Genomic DNA, 26,537 nt, shown 5'->3' on the forward strand with positions numbered 1-26,537 from the left:
TAAGTATCTGCTGCATACTTCAAACTAGTGAGATGTTTGGTAAGTAAATTAAAACAGAATAGTTATGATAGCTGTAGTTTTAACATCTTACTCTTCTAAGCATGGAATTTAAATGAGAATTAATTTGCAGAACATACATAATTTCATTCATACAGTTTACCAGTTAGCATCAGCTATGTAGGATTACGTGTTGTTATAGAAAAAAACAGTTCTGGTTTTACTGTTTCATCTAAATTGCTGTTTCTTGTTTGATTAGTTTAGTTCTTGAAGTATCGAGTGTCTTCATCAGCCTTGTCCTTGACAGGTGATTTAATGTTCTTATTTTTCTTTTGTTTGGAGAAGAAAAAAACCCCTAAACAATCTAAAAAAACAACAAAACAAAATAAAACGACCCCAAACCCCACAAATCCAAACCCTGGAAGACTTATGTGCTGGTTTTGGCTGGGATAGAGTTAATTTCCTCCACAGTAGCTGCTACGAGGCTATGTTTTGGATTTGTGCTGAAAACACTGTCGATAACACTGGGATGGTTTAGTTCCTGCTGAGCAGCGCTTACACAGCACCAAGGCCTTTTCTGCCTCTCACGCTGCCCCACCAGCGAGTGGGCTGGGGGTGCACAAGAGGTTGGGAGGGGACACAGCTGGGACAGCTGATCCAAACTAGCCAAAGGGATATTCCATACCATGTGACATGCTCAGCATATGAAGCTGGGGGAAGAAGGAAGGAGGGGACATTTGGAGTGATGGCGTTTGTCTTCCCAAGTAGCTGTTATGTGTGATGGAGCCTGGCTTTCTGGGGAATGGCTGAACACCTGCCTGCCGGTGGGAAGTAATGAATGGATTGCTTGCTTTGCTTTGCTTGCATGCACGGCTTTTGCTTTACCTATTAAACTGTCTTTATCTCAACCCACAAGTTTTCCAACTTTTACTCTTCTGATTCTCTCCTCCATCCCACCAGGGGGGAGGGAGCGAGCAGCTGCGTGGGCTGAATTGCTGGCTGGGGTTAAACAGTGACAGGCTAATGTAATATTGTATTATTTTTAACCTGTGATGTTAAATGATCTGCTGTGAAGAATTCTGTCTTCTGATCATGTAGTCATGTCCTCTAGGTTTGCTTTAATCTAGGTTTCCATGCTGCATAATTTTTTTAAGCTTTTTGTCTGTTAAGAAGAAAGCCAAGGTTTTGTTATTTCTCATCTATCCCTTGAAAATTTCTGCAGAGATGGTAGTTTTTCTTTGTTTATCCACTAATAGATAACTGAAAACCAGGCTTCGTCTAGCTGTGATGGAACCCATAACATTTATATGTAATTGTTTTGTGTCTGTCTTCCCTGATGCAATTTAGACTTTGCCAGTATTTTCTTCTTTGAGCTGACCAGTAGGATTAATTTCCAGTGAATTGGAAAAATACTACTTTTGTATTTTCACATTAATGTGTGTGATAGCTGTAGTTTTAACTGTGGTTTCCTCCTAGCAATGGAGTTTTCTGGAAGAAATGTTTTCCCTCTGTGCTGGTATGTTGTGGAGATAAGGTGACTAGGTATAAGATGAGAATTAAGGGTTTTCCATACAAAAGAACAGACATTTATTACAATGCCCAGTAAAGAGCAGTAAGACAACGTAGTGTTGAAATGCAGTTCACAAAACTGAAATTAAGTAGTCAATTTAAGAGTGATCAGATGCTTCATATAGATTGGATATGGAAATACTTAAGTCTTTCCACAGTGACACTTAATTCAATGTTTACATTTTCATCTTTTGAAATAAAAGCAAGAGCAGAGATTAAAGCTTTTCAGTAATATTTTTTCTAGGTGAGAATCTACTTGTACATCAGTCAATTTGGGGGGTGGGGGTGGGGTGTCTTTCATCTTATAGGCTAATTTGTTGAAATTACCTGTAAATCAGCTTATGTTGAGTTCACAGAAAAGTATATGAAAACAGAGCTATTTTAATTATTTAGAAGATAAAGTAGTAAGAAACAGGGTTTGTCAAGGTCAGATAATCTCAAATTAGACAAATTTATTTCTGTAGTAATGAAGAAGCAGCAAGTGGTAGCTTTAGCTTGAGATACTGTCAATGTCATTCTAGATCAAGGATAATAAAAGCATTGAAGTATTGCATCTGAAGCGGACCTTCGCAGTTCTTGTCTAGCTGATAATTCTGCTACTTCATTTCTCAGGTAGGCAGGCAGTCCTTGACCATTTAATGTGTATCTTACTGATATATAGTGCCATTGTAACAATACCATGTTGTGCCAAGTCAGAATATATTGTATCCACAAAGTAACTTCTTTACAGTTGTACTTCATCTTTTTAGTGATGTTAAATATTTTTCTTTTGGGGCTGTTAATTGGGTTCAACTTTTCTTTTGTGGTCCCTGAAAATTATGTCAAAGTAACTGCTTTATACTTGTGTGTATCATCCTGCTTGTCCTTTTAAAATATTTTCCTGGTACTAACTCTAATTACTCTAGGATTTGATGGAAACAGTAAAAAAAAAAATTTATGAGCAAAACTTTTGGAACATGTGCTAACATGGAACATGTCTAACTACTGATTTTAAAAAAGTGAATTCTTTAGTGGATGTTGTTTAATGTCATCTTAAATTGCTAACAGACTAAAGTGCTGCTGTAGCTGACTGAATAAAATTTTGGTTATTTCTATGTGCTTTATTGTATCATTTACAGATCAGTCTTGGTCATGGGCCTGTAATCCTGGTTTTGGCTGTTACTTTATTTGTGATACCTCCAATATTTTATTTTTTTTCTCTTTACTCAGCCTTAGGTTTTGGTAACCTATACACTATAGGTTATAATAGTCTATAAGAAGTTACTGAACAGCTTATCCCACATCTTGCCTTTAACCATGAAGGGGTTATGAAGGCTCATGAACCAGACTTCAAAGTGGATTAACTATATTATTTTTCCCCCATTTAGCATTTTTCCTGATAGTTTTCCTGTATTTCTTATAAGACGAATACACTTTTTTACAGGGATCTTGACAACAGAAGTATAGACAACCGATCTTTTACCTGAAGCAAGGCAGGTATACATAATTGAGCTTCATTTGCAGCTCTTTGCAGTGGTTTGGTACATGTGCTAAATATTCAATGATAAAATTGCTGAACTATTTTCACTGTATGAAAACTGCAGTTGGAAGACTGTGCTTATGGCTGTGCAGCAAAATTGCATTATATTTAGGAGTATGAATGGAGCTCTGTGTATTCTGTGTATGTAGAAGGCACGGTTAGAGCGTTGCGTTTCATTCTTTTCTTTTTTGTTCCAGCAATCCAGACTGAGTTCTTGCTTCAAACAATGAACACCTAGATTATGTCCCTAATGCTTCCCGTTTTGGTCCTAGATCTTGAGGACAGGTTTTATTGTGAGTAAAGATAGCTAACTATGGTTTAGCTTTCCACTGCTTCGTAGGGGATTGAGCTGTAAAGAGGTTAAATGAGTTTGCCTTTTGCCTAGTTAATTGTGGTAGCTTTGAGCTCACTGGAGCACATAAGATGTGACATACCGGAGTGAGTTGAGCAGAGGGTGGTCAGGGCCTGGAGCACCCGATATACAAGGAGAAGCTGGGAGAAATGGATCATTCAGCCTTAAGAAGAGAAGGCTATGGCTAAGACAGCTTAACGCTGTCTTCCCCTCCCGAATGGGAGAGCATGAAGGTGAAGCCATGGGTAGAGATTGCAACATGGGAGATTCCAATTGGATATTAGGTTGTGTAATCTCTATCCTTGGAGTATTCAAAACTTGTCTGTGCGCAAGGCACTGGGCAACGAGATCTCAGTTGGTATTGCTTTGAGCAGAGGTTGGACCATGTGGTCTCCAGAGGTCCTTTCTGACATAAATTACTATATTCTAATAAATATAGTGAGACTTGTGTCCAGAATATCAGAAGAGTTGGCTTTTACCTATCAGAGAAGACTTTAAGTCACTAACACAATTGTTGCCTGGTTTCAGGGTGTCACGTGCAGGCTTGCATTAATACAGCAGTCCATCATTCTCCTGTTTATCTCAGCTGGGCACTAAGTTTCTGGCTTTAACTGTAGCAGCAAAACTGGCTGTGCCATTTATTCCAGTTATTTTGTGTCATAGCTGTATTGGCAGAGTTGCTCACAAGTTCCTGACACCACCTGTAGCTGATCCCCTTTTTTCTCCCCCAGGCAGTGTCCATGATGGCTTGTCTCTTGTTAATTGTATTGTCTTTCCAGGCTTGGAAAATACTGGCATATATTAGTGTTTATCTAAAGTAAATTTTTTTTTCTGTCCAAAACCAGACTTCTATTGACACTTCTCTAGTCCTTTTGGTGAAAGATGTTTAAAAGGGAAATGAACTAATGGCAATAAGTAGTATGCAGAAATAGTAAGTAAAAGTTGGATGCCTGTATGACAAAGTACTGAAATCTATTGAAAAGGTTTAATACCTTCCAGAGAATGCCCATTATAATTGAATGCTGTGTAGCTCTCAATATTTCATGTAGCATTTTTGATGCATAGAATGACTGCAATACCCAAGAGCAGATGTTCCGATTAGCAACATTGTCTGCAGTTGCAAGTATTTGAATTTTAATGTTGCTATAACCTAGGTTAGAGTCTGGTTACTTAATATTTACTGATTTGTTTTCTTTACTGTTTTCCTCTTGCAACTTTTTCCCCTCCCTTATTCTTGGACTCATCTTTCTCATCTGTCTGATCTGCCTGAGTCCTGTGTGTTCAGTTACTATAGTTGTTTTCCTAACTCTGGATCCATCTCCCCCTCCCCTTTTCTTCCCTGAACTATAAACTTGTGTGGAGAGCTACACCTTGTTCTCTATTTTTTTAACACCTCAGTTCAAACTGATGCTATTTTAAAAACTGAGTATATGTATTCCCCTTCCCCCCAGGCTTTCCTTTTCAAATTTTTTTTTTTTGTTTGTTCTGCTGAATGTAGTATTTTCTGTTATACAGTATATTTTTCTGTGGTTTTAAAACTCACACTTTTGTTCCCAGAATTATGGTCTGTGCTCTGGTGGATATTTAATTACATGTCTTTTCTCCAATTTTGTTGATTGAGGCTATTTTAAACACAGCTAAAATGTGTCATCTTTCATTGAAACTTCCTAACAGAACGTATCTTATCACATACCTCTAAATATTGCACTCTGCTCTTGTACCTCTGTTGCTTCCTTGCACTCCTACCCGTGTTTTTCTCAACTTGATTTTGATTGTGCCTTATCTCAAACTTCATTTTACATTTGTTTTGGGTGTGAATGTGCCTTGGTAAGAAAGGCCAACACTTCACTCTGTAAATCTAATTTTGACTTTTAAAATCTTTTTAATGTACTACTTATCCATATATTCTGTTTTGAATGGCTGTCATCTATGTGTTCAAATACTAGGATGAGATATCACAATACGTAGTTCTTATTTTCTGGTTAAAGTAGTGATTTATTTAGTTAGACTCTATAGTGGCCAAAATATACAATGAGGGTATTTTTTAGGAATTAAGATCTGGAAAGTCTGCTTTATTTGTGGACCATGTTTTAGGACATGATTTATTTCACAACTTCATGAGATCCTCAGTAAATTGTCTTTTCCTGGGTAGAACTTCTTGAGTGGAATTCCATAAGCACATGCCTGGAAAGCAGTAGATTGTAAGGGAGGGGAACTGAAAAATGGATTCTGAGATGGCTCACAGAATTGAGTTTTTGAACAGAGATTTTATTTCTCCTAAAATCAAGGATCCACTCAGATACGATGCTGTCTTGTGTTTGAACTGGTTAGTTTATAGACACATTGTGGATTATGTTTTATCTGTAACAGCAACTCAGTTTTTCATTTGGAAAGAAAAAGATTGAGGTTTGTAAGGTAATTTCTACCTTTTGTATGTTTTTTCAGTAGCTGTGAGTTGGCCGTTAGGCAAATGGGCTTTGTTTGCAGTGGATAATGTTGTGTGGTCAGTCGCAGTCTTCACCAGTGTGCTTCGTGGTGTTCAACCTGGACCATCAGCTTTGTATGATGCAGTGTGCTCTGGTGTCGCTGAGGGGGATGCTTAGGATTTAGTGAGGTCTAATTGCTTCATAGCCACAGATGCAGTAGTGCTGTAGTTTGTCTGGAAGTTAATGAAAAACTGAGACTGATCATTGACTGGGAAGGTGAGATTTTTCTGTTACAGATTTTTGAAAGTGTGCCTTGAGGTCTCATATAGAAATGTCTTTACATCAATAGAAAGGAGCACTGCTGCACAGCTGGTTACACCAAACTTTACTAACTAGGGCAAATTTGACTGTAATTCCTATTTCTCCAAATTACTTTTCAAAGCAATGTATTTCTTGTCTATCCTGGATTAATTTCAGTCAGGTTGTTTTCATGCTAGAGCTGGTATCATCCAAGTAATAGAACTGATGCCATCAAATTTGACAAGATGATTCATACCATACTTCCAGTACATAACATTGGCATCTGCGTCCATCATGTTCTCTTCAAAAGACTAAATGTTGACAGAGAGAACTTAAATGAAAATCGATTCTATGAGCCTTCATAGGTAAGAAGGCTGATGGTAAAGCTGAGGTTTCTTCTCTGTATTTTAAGTACATCCCCTTAAGATGGATTCAGATCACTTGTAGCATTTCAGTTTGTCTTTTTTTCTTCTTCTTCTTCTTCTTCTTCACCTGCTTTTTAACATTGAACCATACTTCACAGAGCAGAGAATCCCAGTCAAACAAAAAATGGTGTCTCTCCTCTGTCTGTTAGCATCCATCAGCTACTTCTTGCTGATTTTTTTTTTTTTATTATTTATTTTCTGGTTATAATTTTGAATTGTGTCAGGTGAGATATTTGTGCCATCTAAAATGAGGTTGAAAGTGGCTTTTGAGTTCTTTCACTGGTTCAGGATGTAAATGTTTGATACTAGGCACAAGTATATTCAGTTTGTATGTACATATATATCAATCAGTATATTCAGTTGTCTTTTTCTGTCATAAGACATTTATGACTTAAATGAACCAAGCAGGGCAAAAATCAGTCAGATCACCCCATCTGAAGCTTCTTGTGGAGTGAATGGACTGTCATTTGAAACTGAATTGCTCTTACTAGCACCTCAGGAGCTTAGATTTTTTTGTGTATTGGTTTTTTGTTTTTTTAATTTGTTGTTTGGTTTTTCACTTTGAAAAGTGTTTGCACTTTCCATGTATTTGATTAAATGAACACCTTCTAAAGGCATGCTTAGATCAAACCAATTATACGGTATTCTCTGTGTGCTCTCTAGATCAAGGTCTCTTGTATCTGGTCTATAACAGGGCAGCAGTCTGGCTGATCATTGCACAGAACTATGTGTACATCAGTCCTGTAGCAGTGGTAAAGATTGGAGTAGTTCTTTAAGCATTGTGCTAAGTTAGCATATTTTATGAAGACGAGTATTTAAATCTCACCACCACTGGCAATGCTGTTGAGAGACAAAAGAATAATAAATACTGGTCACTTCAGATTGAATCCAATTAGTAGGATCTTACTGGTTTGGGGTGGGGAGGAATGTGTAAACATTTCTTATGAATCAGTTATGGTGAATTTACTTAAGATGGACTGTGAGTCAACCTGACATGTTGCTGCTGAAAGTAGTCACGTTGCTCCCACCAGCCACTTCCCTTTGTCTTAGCTATACACTCATTTTACTTCTTGCTTTGGTAAGTTAAATCAGCTCAACAGCAAAGCACGTACTCACTTCCTTTTGATGCTGGCTTAGGCAGGTAACTCCACCACAAGGAGGGTGGTAGAGCCAGCAAAAGACAGGCAGTGGAAGTGACACCTGGAACGAAGGAAGAAAGGCTGACAAAAGCTGTTTCTTCAGCTGCAATAAAGCACAAAGTTGGATACTCAGCTTTCTGATGGGATTCACCTTTCAGGAAGCCTAATAATGCTGACAAGTTATTTTGCATATATTTTTTCCAGTTCCTTGATCACTTAATACCAATATCTGATTTGGTTTTGAGGAACTGGATCTTTACCACTCAATTCAGTATTACAGGCAAGATAGGTGACAAAAAGGCTGGTGCCATGACTTTTTCCAAGATTCCAAAATTGCAACTTTGTTTCTGTTTGTTGCTGAAGTAAAGTCAAGTCAGAAGGAATTCAACAGTGCACTGGGACTTACCAGGTGAAGAAGGTGAGGTGTATCACAGTAAATGTCATTTTATGTAAGCAGCTCTTATAGAATTTTGATGTTGAAAACCTACTGCAGATACTTTGGAGATTAATGATAACATAAGTTTCAGAAAAAGTATGTACCTCATTGCTAAATGTCATATAGAATTGCTTTATAAATTTATCACTTCCTCTATATTGCTGGTGTGTTAGGAAAAATTTCTTCACCAAAAGGGTTGTCAAGCACTGGAACAGGCTGCCCAAGGAAGTGGTTGAGTCACCACCCCTGGAGGTATTTAAAAGACTTTAGTTGTGGTGCTTGGGGACATGATTCAGTGGTGGTCTTGGCAGTGCTGGGTTAACGGTTGGACTTGATGACCTGGAAGGTCTTTTCCAACCTAAATGATTCTATGATTCTATTCTGTATTTCATTACACCAATGACTGCAGGTGGTTTTCGATGTCAAGTAGACATCAGCTGAGATGTATGCTAGAGCTGAAGTTTGTACAACTGCAAATAACCAACTCTTTTCTAGTTTTGCCGTTTTCCAGAAAAATGTGACTAACTTTAGATTATTTACTTTGTATGTTCTGTCTCAGTGATCATGAAAATGCATTTGTTTATCCAGAAAAGTGTGTCATCTGAGCACTGTCTCTCAATCAAGCTGGGCAGTGCTGTTTTGAGCAGTAGGTTACAACCTTTCAGTCTACATGTAACAGAGATATGGCAAAAAGCTTTTAATATTGTCTAAACGGTAGCCTGAGAAATTTCAAAGTGATGTTACAGAAAGGGAATTCCTATTTCAACAAATACTATTACATTTTTTTCTGGTCTGTTTATTACTAACCATTTTTTTAAAAATGCATACTATGTAGTAAAATTTAAATATTGTCCAAAACAGCACCTTTTTGGTTTTACCTTTTGCATGTGTTGTATGTGTTTAAAAACAACTCGCTAGCAAATGCCCCTGTAAAGAAGACAAGTCTATCTCCATGCTGGTTCTTGAATTTTCTCAATGTTTGTGTGCCATATGGTTTTACAATAAGGAAAACTCCTCAAAAGGCATGTAGGTGGATTAAAAGAGGAGGAACTAAGATAAAACTAGTCAAAACTAGTAAACGATTTGTTTCACTAAATGCAAAAACCTTAACATGGTACTGGGTATACCCCAAGCAGGAAGTGTTTAGGTATGCCATCAGAGTGCATTAGAGTGTTTCTTTGGGATAGTATTTTCTTAGAATCAGTTGGAAAACAGAAGTTGCCTGGAAAAGTGAAGAATAAGAAATTCTGTTATTCTGCATTTAGTAGTTCACCAGTTTCCTTTTTGCTTTAGTCCTTTTTTTAGAAACCTTTAGAGAACTGATTTTGCTGAACTGCTAGAAAACCTCCATGTTTCCAAAGCATAGATATGACATGGTTGTTGTATTTTTTGTGAACTATGGAAGTTCATATCCACTATGTCACTATGGAAGGTCATATCCAGGTATGCTATATCATCAACCTGGACCAACATTTGTATTCATTATTATTTTGACGTGCAATAATAGCTGTTAGCTTCTCTTGCTCATCCAGGTGGTTCTTCTTCCATTATTTGGTGGATGCATTTCTCCTGTTCTCACATTCTAAAGTGAATCCTGTCCAGTGTGGTTGTCCTTCCTTATTCAAGATTAATGATGGGGGGAGGAAATAAATGTGATGACCTCTAAGTTTTCCTCACCCCCCCACCCCCCGCTTATATCTGCTAAGTTCCACAGTACTTTTTGGTGTGGCATCCTAGCCTAAGAAAGTTTCTATCAACATTGTCCTGGAAGTGTTGACAGATGTGCCAGGAGTTAGACACCTGAAACATGCTTGAATCGGTATGGGAGATGTTCATTTCCATCAGCAGCAGCACAAATTCCCACTGGGGAGACATGAGTGGTAAGCAAGAGTGTAACTACAGTAATACCAAGACTGGAGAAGTTCATTAGTTGTCTGTGCTGGTGTTGACATTCCAATTTGATTGTCATTTCTGCAGAGTTATTATGGCAGCACAAGGGCCTTTAGGTACAATGCTAAGTTCTTCTTGGAATTGTTGCACGAGTCTGATGTTTTATTCCCCACTCCATTAAAAACAATTAAAAATGGGCCATTATTTTCTATTTAACTGGTAAGGGGTTTTATGCTTCTGAAACTTCAGATAATTTCCAAAACCACTTTCAAGTCATGAATTTTCATCACCGAACAAGAAAGTTAATCTCAGGATTTAAGACATAATCTGTAATCAGTATATCATTTCTGCAAATCTGGGTTATATGTAAGTAATCTCTCCAACTACCATTGCAGATGCTTCACTTTGATATCACTTAATTCAATAGACAAATAAGATCTATTAAATCCTAAACCTTTGGCATCCCATGTCTCTCTTTTGGGGAGAAAGGCATGTTGCTGAGTAAGGAATGTGTTGTGATCAGAATTCGGCATAGAATTTGTCTTTGCTAACTTCAAGCATCTGCAGTATAGAGAACTGCACTTACATCGTAGGGCACTGTGTTGAAAATAGGCTGGTTTGGAAAAAGAGAGGTCAGTTTTCATTACTCAGAGGAAAGCACCATGTGGACGTAAATGCCAACAGTTGAAGGAGATCCAGTTTCTTAGTAGGATGTCTTATCTGGATGCCATTATAGGGCAATAAAATTTGTGTGCTTTCCAACAAGATCTTTTCAGGGATCTGTAGTGCTTGTTGCAGCGATATCAAGGCATCGAGACTTTGAAATCCTGTTCCAGTCAAGTGACTTTGTGGCTATGCTGAGGGCCGAGAAGGCTGCTGATGTGCTTCATAGAGGATTAGGAGGGTTTGCTTTGCAGAGTTCAAAATGATTAAAGGGGAAGGATAGGTTTCTGTAGGCGACCTTTAGGTCCCAGTGACTGGCTTTCCCTCTGCACACACAGTCACCCCTTCTTGTAATTTTTTTTCTCTCTTAAAAATTTCAGAATACAACACTTAAAACCAGCTTATGTTACATATAAATGCCCAGAAACTAACTGATTTTACTCTATAGTTCTTCTAGCTGCTGATTTGTTTCCTTTAGTATGTTGTGTGAAGTACCATCTTGAACAAAGGGTTACAGAAAAGTGAAGAATTACAGAAAGGCACAGATCTTTGATACAAAGATTTGTCAGTCAAACTTAGCTTTGAAAATCTCATCTCTCTCTGAAGAGGTGCGTAGGGAAAAGTTACGTTTCTGGACAAGGATTTTCTTACATATGTTCATTTCAGGGTTGGCTGGCTGACAGGCTGACATCAAGATTTCAGAGAAGTCACTGTTAGGGCTGATACCTGTTAAATTCAATGAGAAGTGCAGACCAAAAAAAAATCAGACATTCTGAAAAGAGCTACAGAATTAGTTGTAAATAACTGCCTACAACTGTGTTATTTTTTCTGTGATGTATTATTCTGTTGCTGATAAAATATGAAATATTTTTTCCAAAGATGTACCCATCCACGCTAATATACTGACCAGTAAATATCAAGAGTTGCTGTAGTCACTGTATCTTTACATTATTCAGATTTTTGGTTAGTATGTTTTGAATTTGAGTCCAGATTATTTAAGTATATTCCATTTAATCTTCATGGATGAAATTTTCTTACTGCATCCTCCACTTAGTACCTTCCTGCTCAGCATGACATTTAATGAAATTTCAGAGTAGCAGTAGCTCTTTAATATCTATTACTGAAACATCATTTAGAGAGACATCCAGAAACATGTTGTTTGGTCTTGCATTGATTTGTGATACATTTTGTAAAACTACGTTAATGAGATGACAACTATGTTTATTTAAATTGGTTTAAAGTGTTCAAGATTGTTCTGAATTGCAAGGTGTAAATTTGTTTAATCAATAGAAGGTTTTATTTGATATTTTATCTATTTTAAAAAGCAGGTGATCTGTATTTGATCATCGTATTAACATGAAGTACCTATTCTTCAAATTGAATGCCACAAATACATTGTTACTGAAATATTTTTACATTTAACTATTTTTTTTCACATAGGGAGACAATTTTTAAGAATTCTGAGCATCTGTTGACAAAAGCAAAGCAGAAGAAAAAGCGAAAAAGAAACAAAAAAGTGAAAGGTAATCACACAGAAAGTATGAAGAAAATGTTAGAGGGAGCAGCTCATCACCCAGTTCCAGATGACCAGGACATACCAGAAAGTGCAGAGGATGATTCAGAAGAAAACAGCAAATCATTGTGCACATTCAGAAAAGGTCCAGAGGATCCAGTAACAGTTTGTGAAGAGCAGCCTGACGGTGATGATGAAAGCCTAAAACAAGCTGCAGTGGGTTCAAGAGAAAGGTTTCCCATCACTGTGTCTGAGGTCTCAACAATGTTGAACAGTGCATTGAGAAATGAACTGCCTGTAGAAAGTGACAGTTCACTTCTAATAGATATAAACCCTTCTCCTACTGAAAGCCTAACCAAATATGCATTAGATGATGAGGAAACAAATCCAAGGCACAAAGAAAATCTTTGCAGAAGCAGTTTCCTAAAAATAAGCAGTGATAAAAATTCCATCCAGGAAACAGAAGGCATCTCTGAGGATTGTAACGCGCCACTGTTAAGCACAGAAAACAAATTTGGATCCTATCAGAGTACGTGGGAACCTGACATGGAAGCTAAACTGTTAAGTTTAAATGGTGAAGAAAAAGAAATCTCTCAGCCTTGCAATTCAAACGTACATGATAACATGCCTGATAATAACACAGGGGACAAAGGTGCATTAAAAGCAGAAGAGAATAGCTCTAACACCTGGGGTTTTTTTTCAGTTAATTTACTTACTGAAGAATTGCAGTTGGGCTTTGATAACCAAGTTTCTCTTTCTTCTTGGTCTGAGGATAAATTTGTAGGTGAACAAAGACCCCAAAAAATGAGGAAACCTAAACAGACTCATACGAACTGTTCAACACAGCTAAACTGCTCTCATTCAAATGAAGGATTGGTAAAGGAAAACCATCATGTAACGATAACTGAAGAGGCTGGCAATGTAATAAGCAACGGTCTGTTGGCAACTCCAGCTGGTGAAGTGCACTTTGATTCCCTTATGGAAACCAGGGCCACCTTCATGCAGCGTTCAAGTGAAGTAAATGTTCCAAGAAATGATGCTGCACCAATTATATCAAAGAGGAAAAAATACAGAAGAATTGTCAACTTGGCACCGAAGTTTAATCTACCAAGACAGATTGCTGGTAGTACAGAGGGAGGGAAGGAAGTTTCGATAAAAGATGATGTTCCCCAAAAAAGTGTTTTGGAAGTGGGGCAAAAAAGCTTTCTAAGCAAGAACCATGGAGAGGAATGTGAACAGGCCCATGCTCTGCAGGAATATTCTGCACCTTACAGTGGCACCGAGGCAACCTATTCCCTACTCACCCTGGATACAGATGCTCTGTTACATGATATTTCTTACATTCATTCAGAACAATCTTCTACACCAAAATATTCCTGCAGGGTTTCTGTAGTTTCCAGGATGAAGGAGGAGCAAGCTAGAACTCTTAAGCAACAACAGGTGGTTGATAAAAAAGAGGGCGAGAGTGAACAGTGTTCTTCAGAGGTTACAAATAGCCACCCAGATATTGTGTCTTCTGTTAAAGTTTTTTCTGAATATCCAGAAGTTTCTAGTATATTGGCAAGCTGCAGTGAAAGTGTGCGTGAAGCAGATGACCCTGAGCCAGCAGAGGCCTCGCAACTTGAAGATAATCAAGATGCAAATATGAGATGTAGTTTTCTGGGACTTCCCTTATCTTTAGGATTTGCTTTTCAACTTGTGCAGCTCTTTGGTTCTCCAGGTCTTCCACTGGGTAATACTCTTCTTACTACTCCTACATAAAAGAAAAACAAAACAACCAACCACCCAATCCAAACCCCCAAAAACCCACAACCTCACGCACACCCACAAACAAGCAAAACCCAAAACACTCCTCCCAAACAAAAAAACCCCTATGATTAAATACCCATTTGTATTGCAGGTACCAATTAATCAAATACTAATGCTATTGAAAGGAATCACTGCTGCTTTGGTGATTATTTTATTTATTACCTAAACATTTTTTCAGTCTGTCAAATGTGCCATTTGGTTTTGCCACGGTCATTTTGGTTACAAAACCTTAGCTAACTTTAAATCCAAAGCATAGAGCTCTTGTTGATGTTTTAATACATCCTACTGAGTAAGACTTTACTGCGTTGATTGCAAAACTGAATGAAAACATGGTATAAAATGTATGCTTTTATACAAAGGTTGCATGTTTGTTTTTATATTCTACTTGGTTAATATAGTAGCATTCCTTTTTCTTTATTTAGTAGTTTTCATACACTCTTATGTGGCTTAGGTACCATTGAAAATCTTTCCCAAAATCTTATTTAACTTGAAATTGATTATCAGACTTACAGGGATGCATTTTCTGATAGTGAATACCTTCTTTTTAATCATGCATGATTAGAAAGTGTTGCAGTGTTGTATACTTGCCTTCCAGAGAGCCAATTGTCATATTTTTGTGCTTTCAGTTTAATCCTTTCAAGTTAGCAGTTAGAAGTATGACAGTCGGTCCTGAAAGGAGTTGTGTGTGTGGCAACCCTGATTTCCAGATTTACTGCAGGCTGATGTAACCTAACGGAGCTGCAGCCAGCAGCAGCAACAACAGACATTTGTTTGGAAGTCACCCTAGGACATGGTGCTGTGTATGCACCTGCTGAAAGAGCCATGTTCCCTGTGCATAAAGTTCTGCAAATTCTTTGGTCCAAATTTAATCAGTGGCAAAACAGTGACTTTGATTTGGCCAACAAATAGGATTAAGAAACACAGGCTGGTTTTTCATCACGTAGACCTTTACACCTGTTTGTTTCAGTAGAATTTAAGGTTAAGCATGTATTTTCATATGAAAAGGTTAAGATGACAGCTGAGGAGCAGCTTATGTCTGTTTAGCTGCCCAAACTGACCTCAGGATTCTTTTCTTTTATTACAAAAGTTGATGGCAATGTCAGAACAGTGATGCAGACCACTGGCAGCATTACGTGGCTTGGTCCCCAAAGGACCCGCAGTGCGCTATCTAAATCTGGCACCACACAGCAAAGAACTTACCATAAAGAGCTGAAACAGGGCAGGGAAGTACTGCTGGTGTCCTCAACTATTACATATAAAATGTTTTTCTCCTCCAAATGTGGTGAGTCTTCATATCTGTGATCTTAAATTTAATCGTCTTAGAAGGAGTTGGTCATGACTTGAAAACTGGGATCTTCCAGGGTAAAAGAGAAAGCAGGCGTTCAGAAACAGTTAATGAACCAAATGCCATTTTTCTCTGATTCAGTAACAGGTGAACTTCTTTGGTGTTTACATGAGTTTCCTTTGGAAATAACCTTTAAGAAATATAAAGCCACCCGAATACCTCCCTAAAGCGCTGACAGCTTGTGATTGCTGTTTGTTTGGTGGGGTTTTTTTCCCATCAAAATTATGCCTGCTGGCCACATTCTCATTTGACTATAATTTTCCTACAATTTCAAAAATTCTTATGCTTTTTTGTGGCCTGTTATGTACTGATAGACTACTATTTATTCATGTACATATTTGAGCTGTAGTATTTTACAACACTGGCAAATGCAGAAATTATTTTGGAGGGGAATTTTTTGGTAAATAAACATCTTTGGTTATTTATAAATGAAAGGTTTAGTTGACTGACTAGCCTGTATGATTCTCATGTCAGTGTAGAATGTATTTTAGACTGGTTTCCTACAAAGAATCGCTTCAGCTTCTTAAAGGGTGTTAAGAGTTAAAACATTTTAGGAAGTAATTTCTTTAGTGATATTGCACAAATTCCTATAATTAAACATTTTAAAATGTAAAGATTTTTTACTTAAGTTGCATTTTCTTTAATTTGTGGGCTGAAAGCTTTCTGGTTTTCTCATTCGTGCCTAGTTTCGGGGGAGTATGTGGCGGAAATGAAAGTATTGTAGAAAAGCCTTTGCCTAAAAAAAGAAACAAAACCCAAATCTCCTTCCCCATCCTCCCCTCCTGTGCGCTGTCCCTAGATTCTAGAAATCTAAATTCTGACTTTGCTGCTGGCTCACTTAAGTAGCTGCTTTTAAAAAAGTACATATATATATATATATATAATGTGTGCAAAAATTGTAATTCAGTGATATGTTTTGGCTATGGAGAGATCTTGAACACTCAACTGCAAAAAATATTTTCTTCTGCAGAATCCTTGTTGCCAGATGATTATATAGTTCCTCTTGACTGGAAAGTTTCAAAGATGATCTATTTACTGTGGAAGACCTCTGTGGAGGTATGAATTTTAGGGGATTTTGGAAGGCTTTCCAATATTCCAGGTATAAAGAGGAATTCTTCAGTTCATAAGCAAAATTATGTTTTTTGCTGGTAAATTTGCTTTGTTTTTTCATGCCCACAACGAGGAGACAGATGTTTTATGCACTCTTCTGAATATTTCCAGTATCGGCTCGAGGCCATGGTAGGGTTCAGGTTTTGAAAGTTCAGCTTCAGAAATGTGTATGAAGTAGTTGAAGGAGAATAAAACCCAAACCCTTTCCTTGATACTTGTGTCCTGACCTGGCCTATGTGCATTAAGTACAACCTACCGTCATCCAGTTGTTTTCCTTAAAGTTTTCTCCCATTGAATCTCATCCTCCACTATACCTGTAGTGTATATATAGTGTATAGTTCATAGCTACTTCTACAAAGAGTTGCAGCAGAGAAGTCATTCTCAGTGACTGACAGCAAATGAATTCTCCTTGTCTAGTTAGAAAGTGTTAACTTACAAATTACTTCCCCCCCCCCCCCCCCCCACTGTTGCTGTTACTTTGTGAAGGTTTGTTTTTATTTAAGGAGCACTTCAATAATAATAAACACAAGTAGTGTCTGGTAGTGGAAACGAGGAAAATCCTATAAATACAAGGAAATAATAATTATAAAATAGAGCATAGACCTTGTTCTTTCCCAAAATAATAAAATCTCTTCTCACCTGTTCTTTTATCTGAACTATTATTATTTGTTTTAGGAAAAACAGAAAGCAAATCTATCACAGGATGGAAATGCCTTGGGTAGGTGTGTTCTGTGAATCAAAACCTGTATCTAATACTTCTTGTTCAGAAGAGAAGATAGTTAATGCTGAAGTGTGTCAAAGGTTTTCAGCACAAATGAGTGGTAACACTCTCCTTTGTGCGAAAGCACTAGGATGCGATAAATTAATTTATGCCTCCGTTGATTTTGTACATAGTGTGGCAGAACTATGGTTGCTGTGAGTCATCACATTTCCTGATGCAAGTGCTGAAATTCCTTGCCTTTTAAAGTTTCCTATATGGGATTAATCCAATACTTAGCTGAAGTTTACCCATTCCAGATCAGAAGGTTGTTTAACATAAAGTCTTTAGACTTTATTTCTCTGGAAGGTTGAGCATCTTCAACTTAATTAAACTTAATGATCACTAAAAATTGCCAGCATAACAATAGGTCACACAGTTGAGCAGCAAGAGATGTCAGGGCCCATGGGAAGCTCTGGACTTCTGCGTGCATTAATTCCTGCAGTGTGGAGGTTATGGGATGAGGTTGCTGGTTGTCTTTTTCCATTATTTCTACGTTAGTGTAGTATAATTTCACAAGTTCCATAAGATGAGATTAAAAATGGACAATAGTAGCTCCCTGGAAGCTGATAGAATTTGCTGTAAAATAGGAGAGGAGTTTCTCTATTTTAAAAACACAGAAAAGGACACTCTTGGAGAGCTGAGAGGAAGCACAAGAGCAAGACTACACACACGTGCGTGTGCTTGCATGCGTGCTCTCTCTCTCTCTCTCCCCCCTCCGTCCCTCCCTGTCGGAGACAAACCTGAAAGATTTAGTTTTATTTTGGAGGCCATTTAGGAGGCAAAATCAAGAGTATTCTCATGAAATGAAAGCTTGTTTTAGAAATACTCTATCCTCACGTACTTTAAGTGACAGACTACGTAAGGTAATTTCAGGTGTCTTTGGCTACAGTTTGTAATTTGTTGTTTTAGATTATATTATTAGTCTTGAAGATCTAAATAAAAATCACCAAGAGAATCAAGACTCTTCGGAAACACTTCCAGAAGTGGAGCTGTTTCAAGGGGTGACAGAGGAGAACATCCTGACCCATGCTAGCACTGACAGTCTGGATGATGTGTTTCATCGGTTGTGACTGACCATCTTAAATTCTGCATGAAGGAAAAGGTAATCAATCACACTTGTGTGTTTTTTTCTTGTATTGTATTTCACCAAACATCTAAAGAACATTGTTTGTTATAATTTTTAAGGTGCATTTAGTATCACCCAATGTATTTGTTCTTTTTCTTCAAGTTAGGATTGTGGGTGGTTTTGATTTTGGTTGTTTTGGGTTTTTTTTAAGCCTGACTGCAGAAAAGAGAAGGCAGTATTTTGTTATTAAAGACATATGAATATTATTTTTTTCTTCAAAATCTAAAACCTGCCTGGTAAAGTGAAAGCAATGGTCTAGGATGCCTCATAGTTGGACTTTGTTCCCAGTTTGATTACTGTGGCGATCTGTTGTGAGTCATATCATCTCAGTACTATTTTCCTCATCTTTTCAGCATGAAGAGCAATGCTGACTCCATTAAAGGTCTAATTATGAGGAGCACAGTATGAGCAATAATACAGTATTTCACCAAGTTATGAAAAAGTGGCAGTTCTGCTTTTCAGTAGAGAATCAGCAGCAGGAGGTTACAATAGGACTCCATATACTGAAGTGTTAATTTTTCATAAATTTTCTTTTGGTATGACAAAGTATGCTAGTGAGTATTAGAAACCATGGTATCGTGTTCGTGCTTGTCTAGTGAATTTTTAAACCCTTTGGTAACTTTGCAAAGTTTCTATAGTTCGTTTATGAGAGATATTCTAGGCAGATTGTGATAAGAAGGAAAGAATTTTGGATCCAGCTGTAAAATGCTAGTTTAACTTCTGTATCATTTTCCATTAGTAGTTCTTTCCAAAGTGGAACATGGATTAATCTGTAGTTTTAAAACAAGTAAACTGAGGTATATGGAAAAAGAATAATTTGCACCATGAGCAGATTGAGCTAGAAAAAAATATCCAGATCCTAAGGCTTAAATTATTCCCATCCAGATGGCACAAGTTTACTGGTATATAGTCTGTGTGGGGTCTGTGTCACCCAGTGTCCTGTGCCTGACCTGAGTGTAAGTCAATGGCTGGAGGAGGAGTCAAAGGGCTGGGCAAGTGCTGTGTTGGGAGAGTTACAAAAATAGATGACTTTTTAGAAGGTTTCTTAATTTTCACAGTGGAAGCTCATGACAGAACTAAAGTAATTGGATCGTTTGGGCTGGAATTGAAACATCTTGAATGGAGGTTGATTTGATTATGTGCATTTTTATATTATTGATGACAAAAATGAATTGCAGGTCATTTGCTGATTAACCTGTAGGAAGGTGAAGGGAATCTCTTTGAACCATGTAGTACAGACAGCACTGATCTTGCACAGATCTGTCAGCACAGATTATTAATAACATCAAGAAGATCTGGTAGCAGTACGGTCCTTTTACATAATCAAATACTAAAATATTTGATAAGTAATTAAAAAAAAATTCACCAAATACTTAGTCCTATGTTGGCCAAAATTTTTTGTAAGTTATTTAGTTTTAGTATTGTAAATCTGAACAATCCACAGGCAAGAGTTTTGCTTATGATACTGACTAGCTGTCTCAGAGTGGATTGGTACCCTAATCTACTACGCAGAAATGTTCAGGTTTATTGATTGAAGTGTTGTTATGCTAAAGAAACAAAGTTGGAGAGCTGCGTTGCTTCCCTGAAAGAAATTGCAACTAACCTGGAAATTGACTTGTGTGTGTGTGCGCTTCAAGAAAGGAAAGACATATGCTGGCAGAGTATCCTGCCTTATTGTCCATACCTTTACTTGGTTGCTGTATCCAACAAGCTGTTTTTTTCTATTAATTTACCCCCTTTTTCTGTCTGCCATGCTACTCCCAAAACTGTTTCAATCTTCCTCTCCTGCTTGTGAGCACAGCTGAAGTGATCCACTGCCCTGTGCGATTGTGAGCCAGCCACTGACTGCTGGTCTGAAACCAAACATTGTTAAACCCGTTTATGTGATGTTGCAGTCTGATGTTCTGCTGCGCTGGGTTATATTAGCTCTAAAGAACATAGAATTAAAGCAATGAGTACTTTGCTGTGAAAGAAGATTCCCAGTCAGTGTGTGGTTTAAAAAAAAAAAAAATCATTAAAAAAGGCAGTGCGTGCTCTGTGCAGAAGGACTTGTTCACGAAGATCTGTGCTGAGGTGGTGTGGTTAAGTCAAAGGTCCCTGCTGGCAGGTGAAGCGTGTGTGATGGTTGATTGCCCTGGTCCGGGCCGCATGGTCCCATCCCCTCCTTGCAGCAGCTTTGGTGCTCAGCAAAGCCTTTGACTTGACAAGGCTTAGCTGGCTGGGGCTTTGTATTGGGAGGAAGAGGGAAGTTAGTCAGGGTTTTGTGGGGTTTTTGTTGGGGTTGTGTTTTGTTTGTTGGGTTTTTTTTAGTTGATCATTTGAAACGAGTCAGGGAAAGTCCTGCTGGCTGTTGGAGGAAGAGGGTGAGACACCAGAGGCTGGATCTGTTTAGGCTGCTCTGGAGCTGTGGTCTGCTGCCCCGGGCAGCTGGTGTGACAGCTAATGGCTGCCAAAAGTGGGAAGTGCCCAGCCTCCCAGCCCTGCGCCAGTTACCCGCTCTGGCAACATTAAGGCTGTAATTTAACTTACTGACCCCACAGGAAACAAACAACAGGATAGTTTTCTGCTGGGCTGGCAAATCTAAATAAGCATGTGTAAGGTCCAAGTGGGTGCCAAAGCTGGGTCCAGGGAGCAGACGGGACTGTGCTGCTGCAGGCACGAGGGCGAGGACGCACACAGCTTCCTGCTGGGGTGGCAGTCAGCTCTGATACCGGGGACCATGTATTGTGCAACCATACCTTCAGACTAAAGGCTGCTCTTAAGCTCATACAAATGTTAGGATGTTAAAGAAATATACAGAAAGAAGTATGTAAAAAGTAAAAAGCATCCCTTAGGGGTTTCAGTTGATTTGTGCTCGCTGTCAGGCACAGGATACTGGGTGATGCAGACCCCTGGCCAGACCCATGTGGGTATTGCAGCAGTTCTCTGAGGTCTGCATGTGTAAGGGCTGTAAAAAGCAGGGGAGTTTTTCTGGTTGATGGTGCCCCTGGTTTTGAGAGGTAACGTTATCTTTCCTCACCACAAACTCATTCTCTCCTGGTTGCTGACTAAAGCAGACTTGCCAAGAGTGATGTCCCGGAGTGGCTGTAAAACTGCTCAAGAGAACAACTATAAATGTTGAAATGGATTTGATTTCATCAAATATCAGGGGGAAAAAAAAAAGTCAGAAAACAGAGGCATTCCTACCACAAGCTTTTAAAATCATAGAAAAATAAATGGAGAGCTATAGGATCATTTCAGTCCCTTGAGATTGGAAAGTAAACTAAGCCTTACTGGCCAAGTGCAACAGTCTGTTAGACGGATGATCATGCTTCTGTATTCATGTTGAGTAAGGGTGTTTTTATTCAAATGGGAGAGTGAACAGTAGTGGTGTTCCTCTGTGAAACGCGGTTAATCTCAAGTTGTGAGAGCTCCTTATTGCAGCCTTGGCAGCACATCAGTATTTGTTCTGGAGATTAAGCAAGAGACCCTGGTTTAAAAAGAAAGCTGAGATCGGTGAAAAGAGCATTATTTTGGTGCCTGGAACTTCTTTGTAGACCAGGACTCCCGAGTGCCAGATGCTATACAAATGCAGAACAAGACAACAAAACCTGATGTCAGTTTAAGCATTTATCTGCAGGACTACTGCAAAACAAAAGCTGGCATGTTTCCTTTTGAAGCACAGCAGTCGGTAACTCCCTGCAGGAAGACTTCCTCCATGACAGCCTGGTAGGGTCATGGTTTTGATGAGACAAATCTCTTGGTGACGTGTGTTACCACTCCGTCTGTCCCTGGCTGCGCTATTCCCGTCACTTCCCTTTGCTGGACGCAATGCTTCCGCAGCCAGAGCGTGAGGCAGTTCAGCTCTGTCGTCTAGTATGTGAAGATATCCAAAAAGTTTTCAGTCTGGACCATTGAGCTGAAACAAATGGGCCTAGAGCCACGTGATCAGCAGGACACAGGTAAAGGAGCAGGAACATACAGCTGGAACACAGGCAGGACCACCTTCTGGCTAGCGTGAAAAAAATAATCTAAAAGCTACAAAGCTGACTAAAGCAATCTTCCAGTATTGCCACAGAAAATATCATCCTATGGCCAAACCTCCTCCAGTTGCTGCTTCGACATGACAATAATAAAAAAGCGTTTTCTCTATCTTTTGACTACTAACTTTAAACAAAATGAAGTGTGAAAAAGTGCACAGATATATGACCAGAAAAACTCACCTGCCTTTTACAGTGCTTACCAGGAAAACCTGGCCTAAAATTTACTTAAGCAGAGTATAATTACCAGGGGGAGTAAGAGCTGCCCAGAACAGTGTTTCTGGAGCTCTCAGAAAAGGGTAACCGTCAGGTTGTGCTGGTGCCTCACACAAACTCGGTAACTTGGAAGCCTGTGAGGTCCTGAGTGAATGTAATGGGGAAAAATTGCAACATAATGCAACAATTATGAGATGTATCTATGTTATAGTTACTGGTAGAATGGCTGGCTATTCATTATTTATTTGTGACGTAGAGAAAAAAAATGTTTGACTGTTACTCTTCTCCTTATTTTTCAGCCTTGAGACTGCTAGGTTCTTACTGTCTCTAGTTCTGATACCCAAGTTTTCTTCTCTTTATTTTTCATTCTCCTTGCATTTTTTATTTTTCCTTTGCTCTCCATCATCTGCTTCCTCTCCATTCTTCTTAACTTTTTAAAGAAATAACCAGCAGCAGAGTATGAGAAAGAAAGAGACACTTAAAAATATCAGACAGGTGAACGCTTCTCAGTCTGAGGGTTGGCTGTGCAACCATTAAAGTCTTTCGATGGTCTGTGCTGTTGTGGTATTTCAGCAGAATCTTCTCTCTCTTTTTTTTTAGTTTCATTTCAGAAACGTCTCACTTTGATTCCACCATGGAAGGACTTCAGTTGGCCACCAAGGATTTAAAATGTGAGGAATAACCTGGAAGAAAGTAACTGCTGTAGAGATTTGGTGTGAATCTTTGGCTATCTTCCCCTCCCACCCCCCTGCAGCCCCCTGATATCAACTTCTTTGTCCATAGAATAAAAATCAAAATGGAGATAACTTTGTCTTGTGTGGCAAAAGGTCACTTTCTGAAGTCATTTGGGATTTATACCTTCTCAGTATATCCTTGAGTGTCATACGAAGAGATTGAGAGCAGAGACCAGTAAGCAGAAAAGAGCTGTCTTGTCAGCACGAGTTGTGACCTTCAGGCTCTGGTATCCAAAATATTGCCCCAAGAACTGGTACATGAACTGCTAGGGATGCCTACCTGCAGGAAAAGGTGCCTGTTATGTGTCTTATCCTACTTCTGCCTTTTGTCCTGTCAGGCATAATTACATCCCAGTCTCTTTACAACTTCAAGTGACGTAAATCTTCATCAGTCACTCTTTTTCTTTCATCCAGGGCTACACAACTTGCCTTCTCCTGAAACCAGGCCTAATGATTCCCTTCAACTAGACTCAGTTGGCACTATAGAAATAAGGAGAAAATTTCACTATAGACCTGATTCAAACACACTGGAGGAAAGATGCGCATGGTTTGTGGCAGACTGATAAGACCTATAACTAGCACTGGTAATCAGTGATTTGACGTTTCTGTTAGTAGTATTCCTTTTGCCATTTTTTACTTAAAATTCTTAGGAGGTGAGGAGAAATTTAAGCTAAAAATACTGGGGGGTTTTGTGTGCAGTTTTGTTGTGTTTTTTTAAGTATCGTGGGTTTCCTTCAACATTAAGCATGGTGGTTATTCCTTAGCTAGAACAGTAACCTTACCAGTAGCAGTTCTGTTACTGAGGAAATTGTCCCAGTAACATGAGTGGAGTATTGGTTTCCAGGGGCAGATGAACAGCAGAAATCAATGAACCCTTGACAGTAAAATCTAAAATTTTGCTTACATACATATGTATGTAAGGCCCACACAGGTGTTAGGGAAGTTGGAAATACGTTATGTATGTAGAATGAGCTAAATTACATATGCGATGAATTTCATCCCATGTTCTTAAAACACAGTTTCCTGGGTTTTTCTCTGAGGTGTGGTTAGATTAATCTAGATTATTTTTTTTTTTTGGTGTGTGTGTATGTAGGCTGTAAACAGGGCAATGCTTTCCCACCAGCTCTCTGTTGGTGTTGCTTTTCTGGAAAAGCACTAAATTGCCCTGATGTATTGCTGTGGTCTGTAAAATAGTGTGACACGTTCTGTGCATCTGTCTTTGAAGTGGTGCTTATGATGCCTGGGAATGGAGTGCTGAGGGTTAACTGAGTTCATGATGGCACCTTCACTGGCAGAAGGCCGTGAGTGTAACAACAAACGGGAGGAGGAGGATAGCTCCTCATGGAAAAAATCATGAGGGTTTGCTGAAATAGCAAATAATGAAGAAGAGACAGGCAAAACAGAATGGAGGGAGGTGGAAGGACACATCAAATTACACCTAATTAACTTAATTATTAATCAGAAAAATAGTCAGAAAGAGCAGCCTTTGTCAATTAAGAGACGTGCGTAAGGCAAGGTATTTCTTTGCAGTGAGAGGGAGTGACAGAAAAGAACGATCTCAGGGTGAGAAAAGATCATTGAGAAAAGGAGAAACAAGGAAGCTTAGGTTGTGTGTACTTGTCAGAAATATTTCCCTCTTTTGCGGCTTCCAGATCCAGAATATTTATCCATTTATTCTTTCATCTCTTCCTCCTCATCTTTCCCTGCACCCTTTTCATTGTGCATCAGCTGAACAGCCAGTACCTGACTGCAGTCATGCTGAAGCTCCACCCACCGTGGTCTAAATTCCCAATGTGTCCCCGCTCTCCACTTAAAAAAACACTTGCGTATACATGTAAGTGGTTAAAGATGTATGTATTTCTAAACTAATGTTATATTTGAACTGGCAAATTCACTGGCTGCACTTTTTTTCATGCATTTCTCTGTACACATGCGATGTTTTCCTTTCCTTGGTTAGAAACGTGCTGCTCTTCTACCAGCAGAACATTATACAAAATGTCATGGGGAGAAGGAAGGCAATTCTGCTGGCTGTAACCGCAGCTTCGGGTTTACTGGATGTACCAGTCACAGCAGAAAAGTTAGTGTGGTTTCAAGAAAATGTCACTCAAGGATCAGTATTTTCTTCCTACTTCTGTTTGTTGAGAGAGAAATCTGAATGCCTGTATTTTCTGTTACTGAGTACTGACCTTTCAGAATGCTTAAAATAAAACTGGTTTTCAAAATCTCACAGTATCGGTTTAAGTTTACTTTAAACCCCTCTGGGATCTCAAAGTTTATGTATCTTCTTTCCTGTCACTTTTGGGCTTTTTCCCCACTTGCTTCAGCTGGGGTGGGTGTGCCACATCCCGCGGCGGGATAAGCTTTCCCCCTGTATGCGAACACTCTCTTTAGCGCTATTTGCAAACTTTACAGCCTAAGGCTCCAGCGTTGTAGCGGGGTGGCGGCGTGTCCCTGGGGCTGGCTTCTCGCCCAGCTGACGTCGGCGCTGTGCATGGCTCCCAGAGGCAGAGCGTGATCCCGCACCAGCTATTCTTGGTTTTGCTGGAGACTCTTAATACTGGCTTGTGTGGTGATCATGTTAGAGCAGATCAGGTTTCCTGGTTAAATTTTGTTACGTTTCCTGTAGTGTCTCATGTGGTGTGTTTGAAAAGCGATGCTAACGCCGCCGGCGTGACACGGAAAGTGACCTGTGCGGCGCAGGGCCCTTGTTCAGGAAAGTGACCTGTGCGGCGCAGGGCCCTTGTTCAGGAGCATCTGCTTGGAGTCCTCGTCTGCTTTTGTGGTGGGGTGGGATCCGGTGGCTCCAGCACTGCTGGGGGTAGAGGGAGAGGAAAACAAGGGTTAGACTGAGCCGGTGGTCCAGCGGAGAGCCCTGCTTCCCCGAGGTGAGCTGGTAATTCGCTTCTGGGGTGTCCAGCACCTCATGGGGCACACGGGCAGCACCCGGGACTGAACGCTTTCAGCGCTGGCTTCTGTTCTCTGCCCATCTTGGAGAATCTGGACATTAATCTTGGTTTTAAATAACTGAAGTCGATACCTCGGGCTCGCGTTCCAGGTAGAAAAAGTGGCTGGAACGGAGTCGCTGTGCGGGCCGCCGCCGCCGCCTGGCCCTTCCCGCGCTTTTCTCCTCAGGGCGCTGCCACCCTGCTGGGGAGGGGGCTGGGGGGGCCGGGGACCCAGGGGGAACTG

The 26,537-nt window shown here is 39.4% G+C and overlaps 1 protein-coding gene and 1 long non-coding RNA gene across 2 annotated transcripts; one reads left to right on the forward strand and one right to left on the reverse strand.

Moving 5' to 3' along the window:
- Nucleotides 1-9,478: 9,478 nt before the first annotated feature.
- Nucleotides 9,479-26,057, forward strand: LOC121083199. Its single transcript, XM_040583327.1, has 5 exons — nucleotides 9,479-13,961; nucleotides 16,354-16,439; nucleotides 17,169-17,211; nucleotides 18,163-18,355; nucleotides 23,215-26,057. Exons 1-4 carry the CDS (start codon nucleotides 12,257-12,259, stop codon nucleotides 18,321-18,323), a joined length of 1,995 nt encoding a protein of 664 aa, XP_040439261.1. The 5' UTR covers nucleotides 9,479-12,256; the 3' UTR covers nucleotides 18,324-18,355; nucleotides 23,215-26,057.
- LOC121083201 lies at nucleotides 24,700-26,485 on the reverse strand. Its single transcript, XR_005826272.1, has 2 exons — nucleotides 26,071-26,485; nucleotides 24,700-26,035 (listed from the first exon to the last, which is right to left on the reverse strand). It is a non-coding gene; the product is annotated as an uncharacterized LOC121083201 (long non-coding RNA).
- Nucleotides 26,486-26,537: the final 52 nt, after the last annotated feature.

Source organism: Falco naumanni, chromosome 2 (assembly GCF_017639655.2).
Source record: "Falco naumanni isolate bFalNau1 chromosome 2, bFalNau1.pat, whole genome shotgun sequence".
Taxonomy (NCBI): Eukaryota; Metazoa; Chordata; class Aves; order Falconiformes; family Falconidae; genus Falco; species Falco naumanni.

Excerpts from the sequence above, each read along its gene's own strand:
- LOC121083199 (XM_040583327.1), top strand. The coding sequence starts at position 12,257 with ATGAAGAAAATGTTAGAGGGAGCAGCTCATCACCCAGTTCCAGATGAC. Across the intron at positions 13,962-16,353 it reads TTCTCCAGGTCTTCCACTGG|AATCCTTGTTGCCAGATGAT; the intron begins GTAATACTCTTC and ends TTTCTTCTGCAG. Across the intron at positions 16,440-17,168 it reads TGTGGAAGACCTCTGTGGAG|GAAAAACAGAAAGCAAATCT; the intron begins GTATGAATTTTA and ends TATTTGTTTTAG.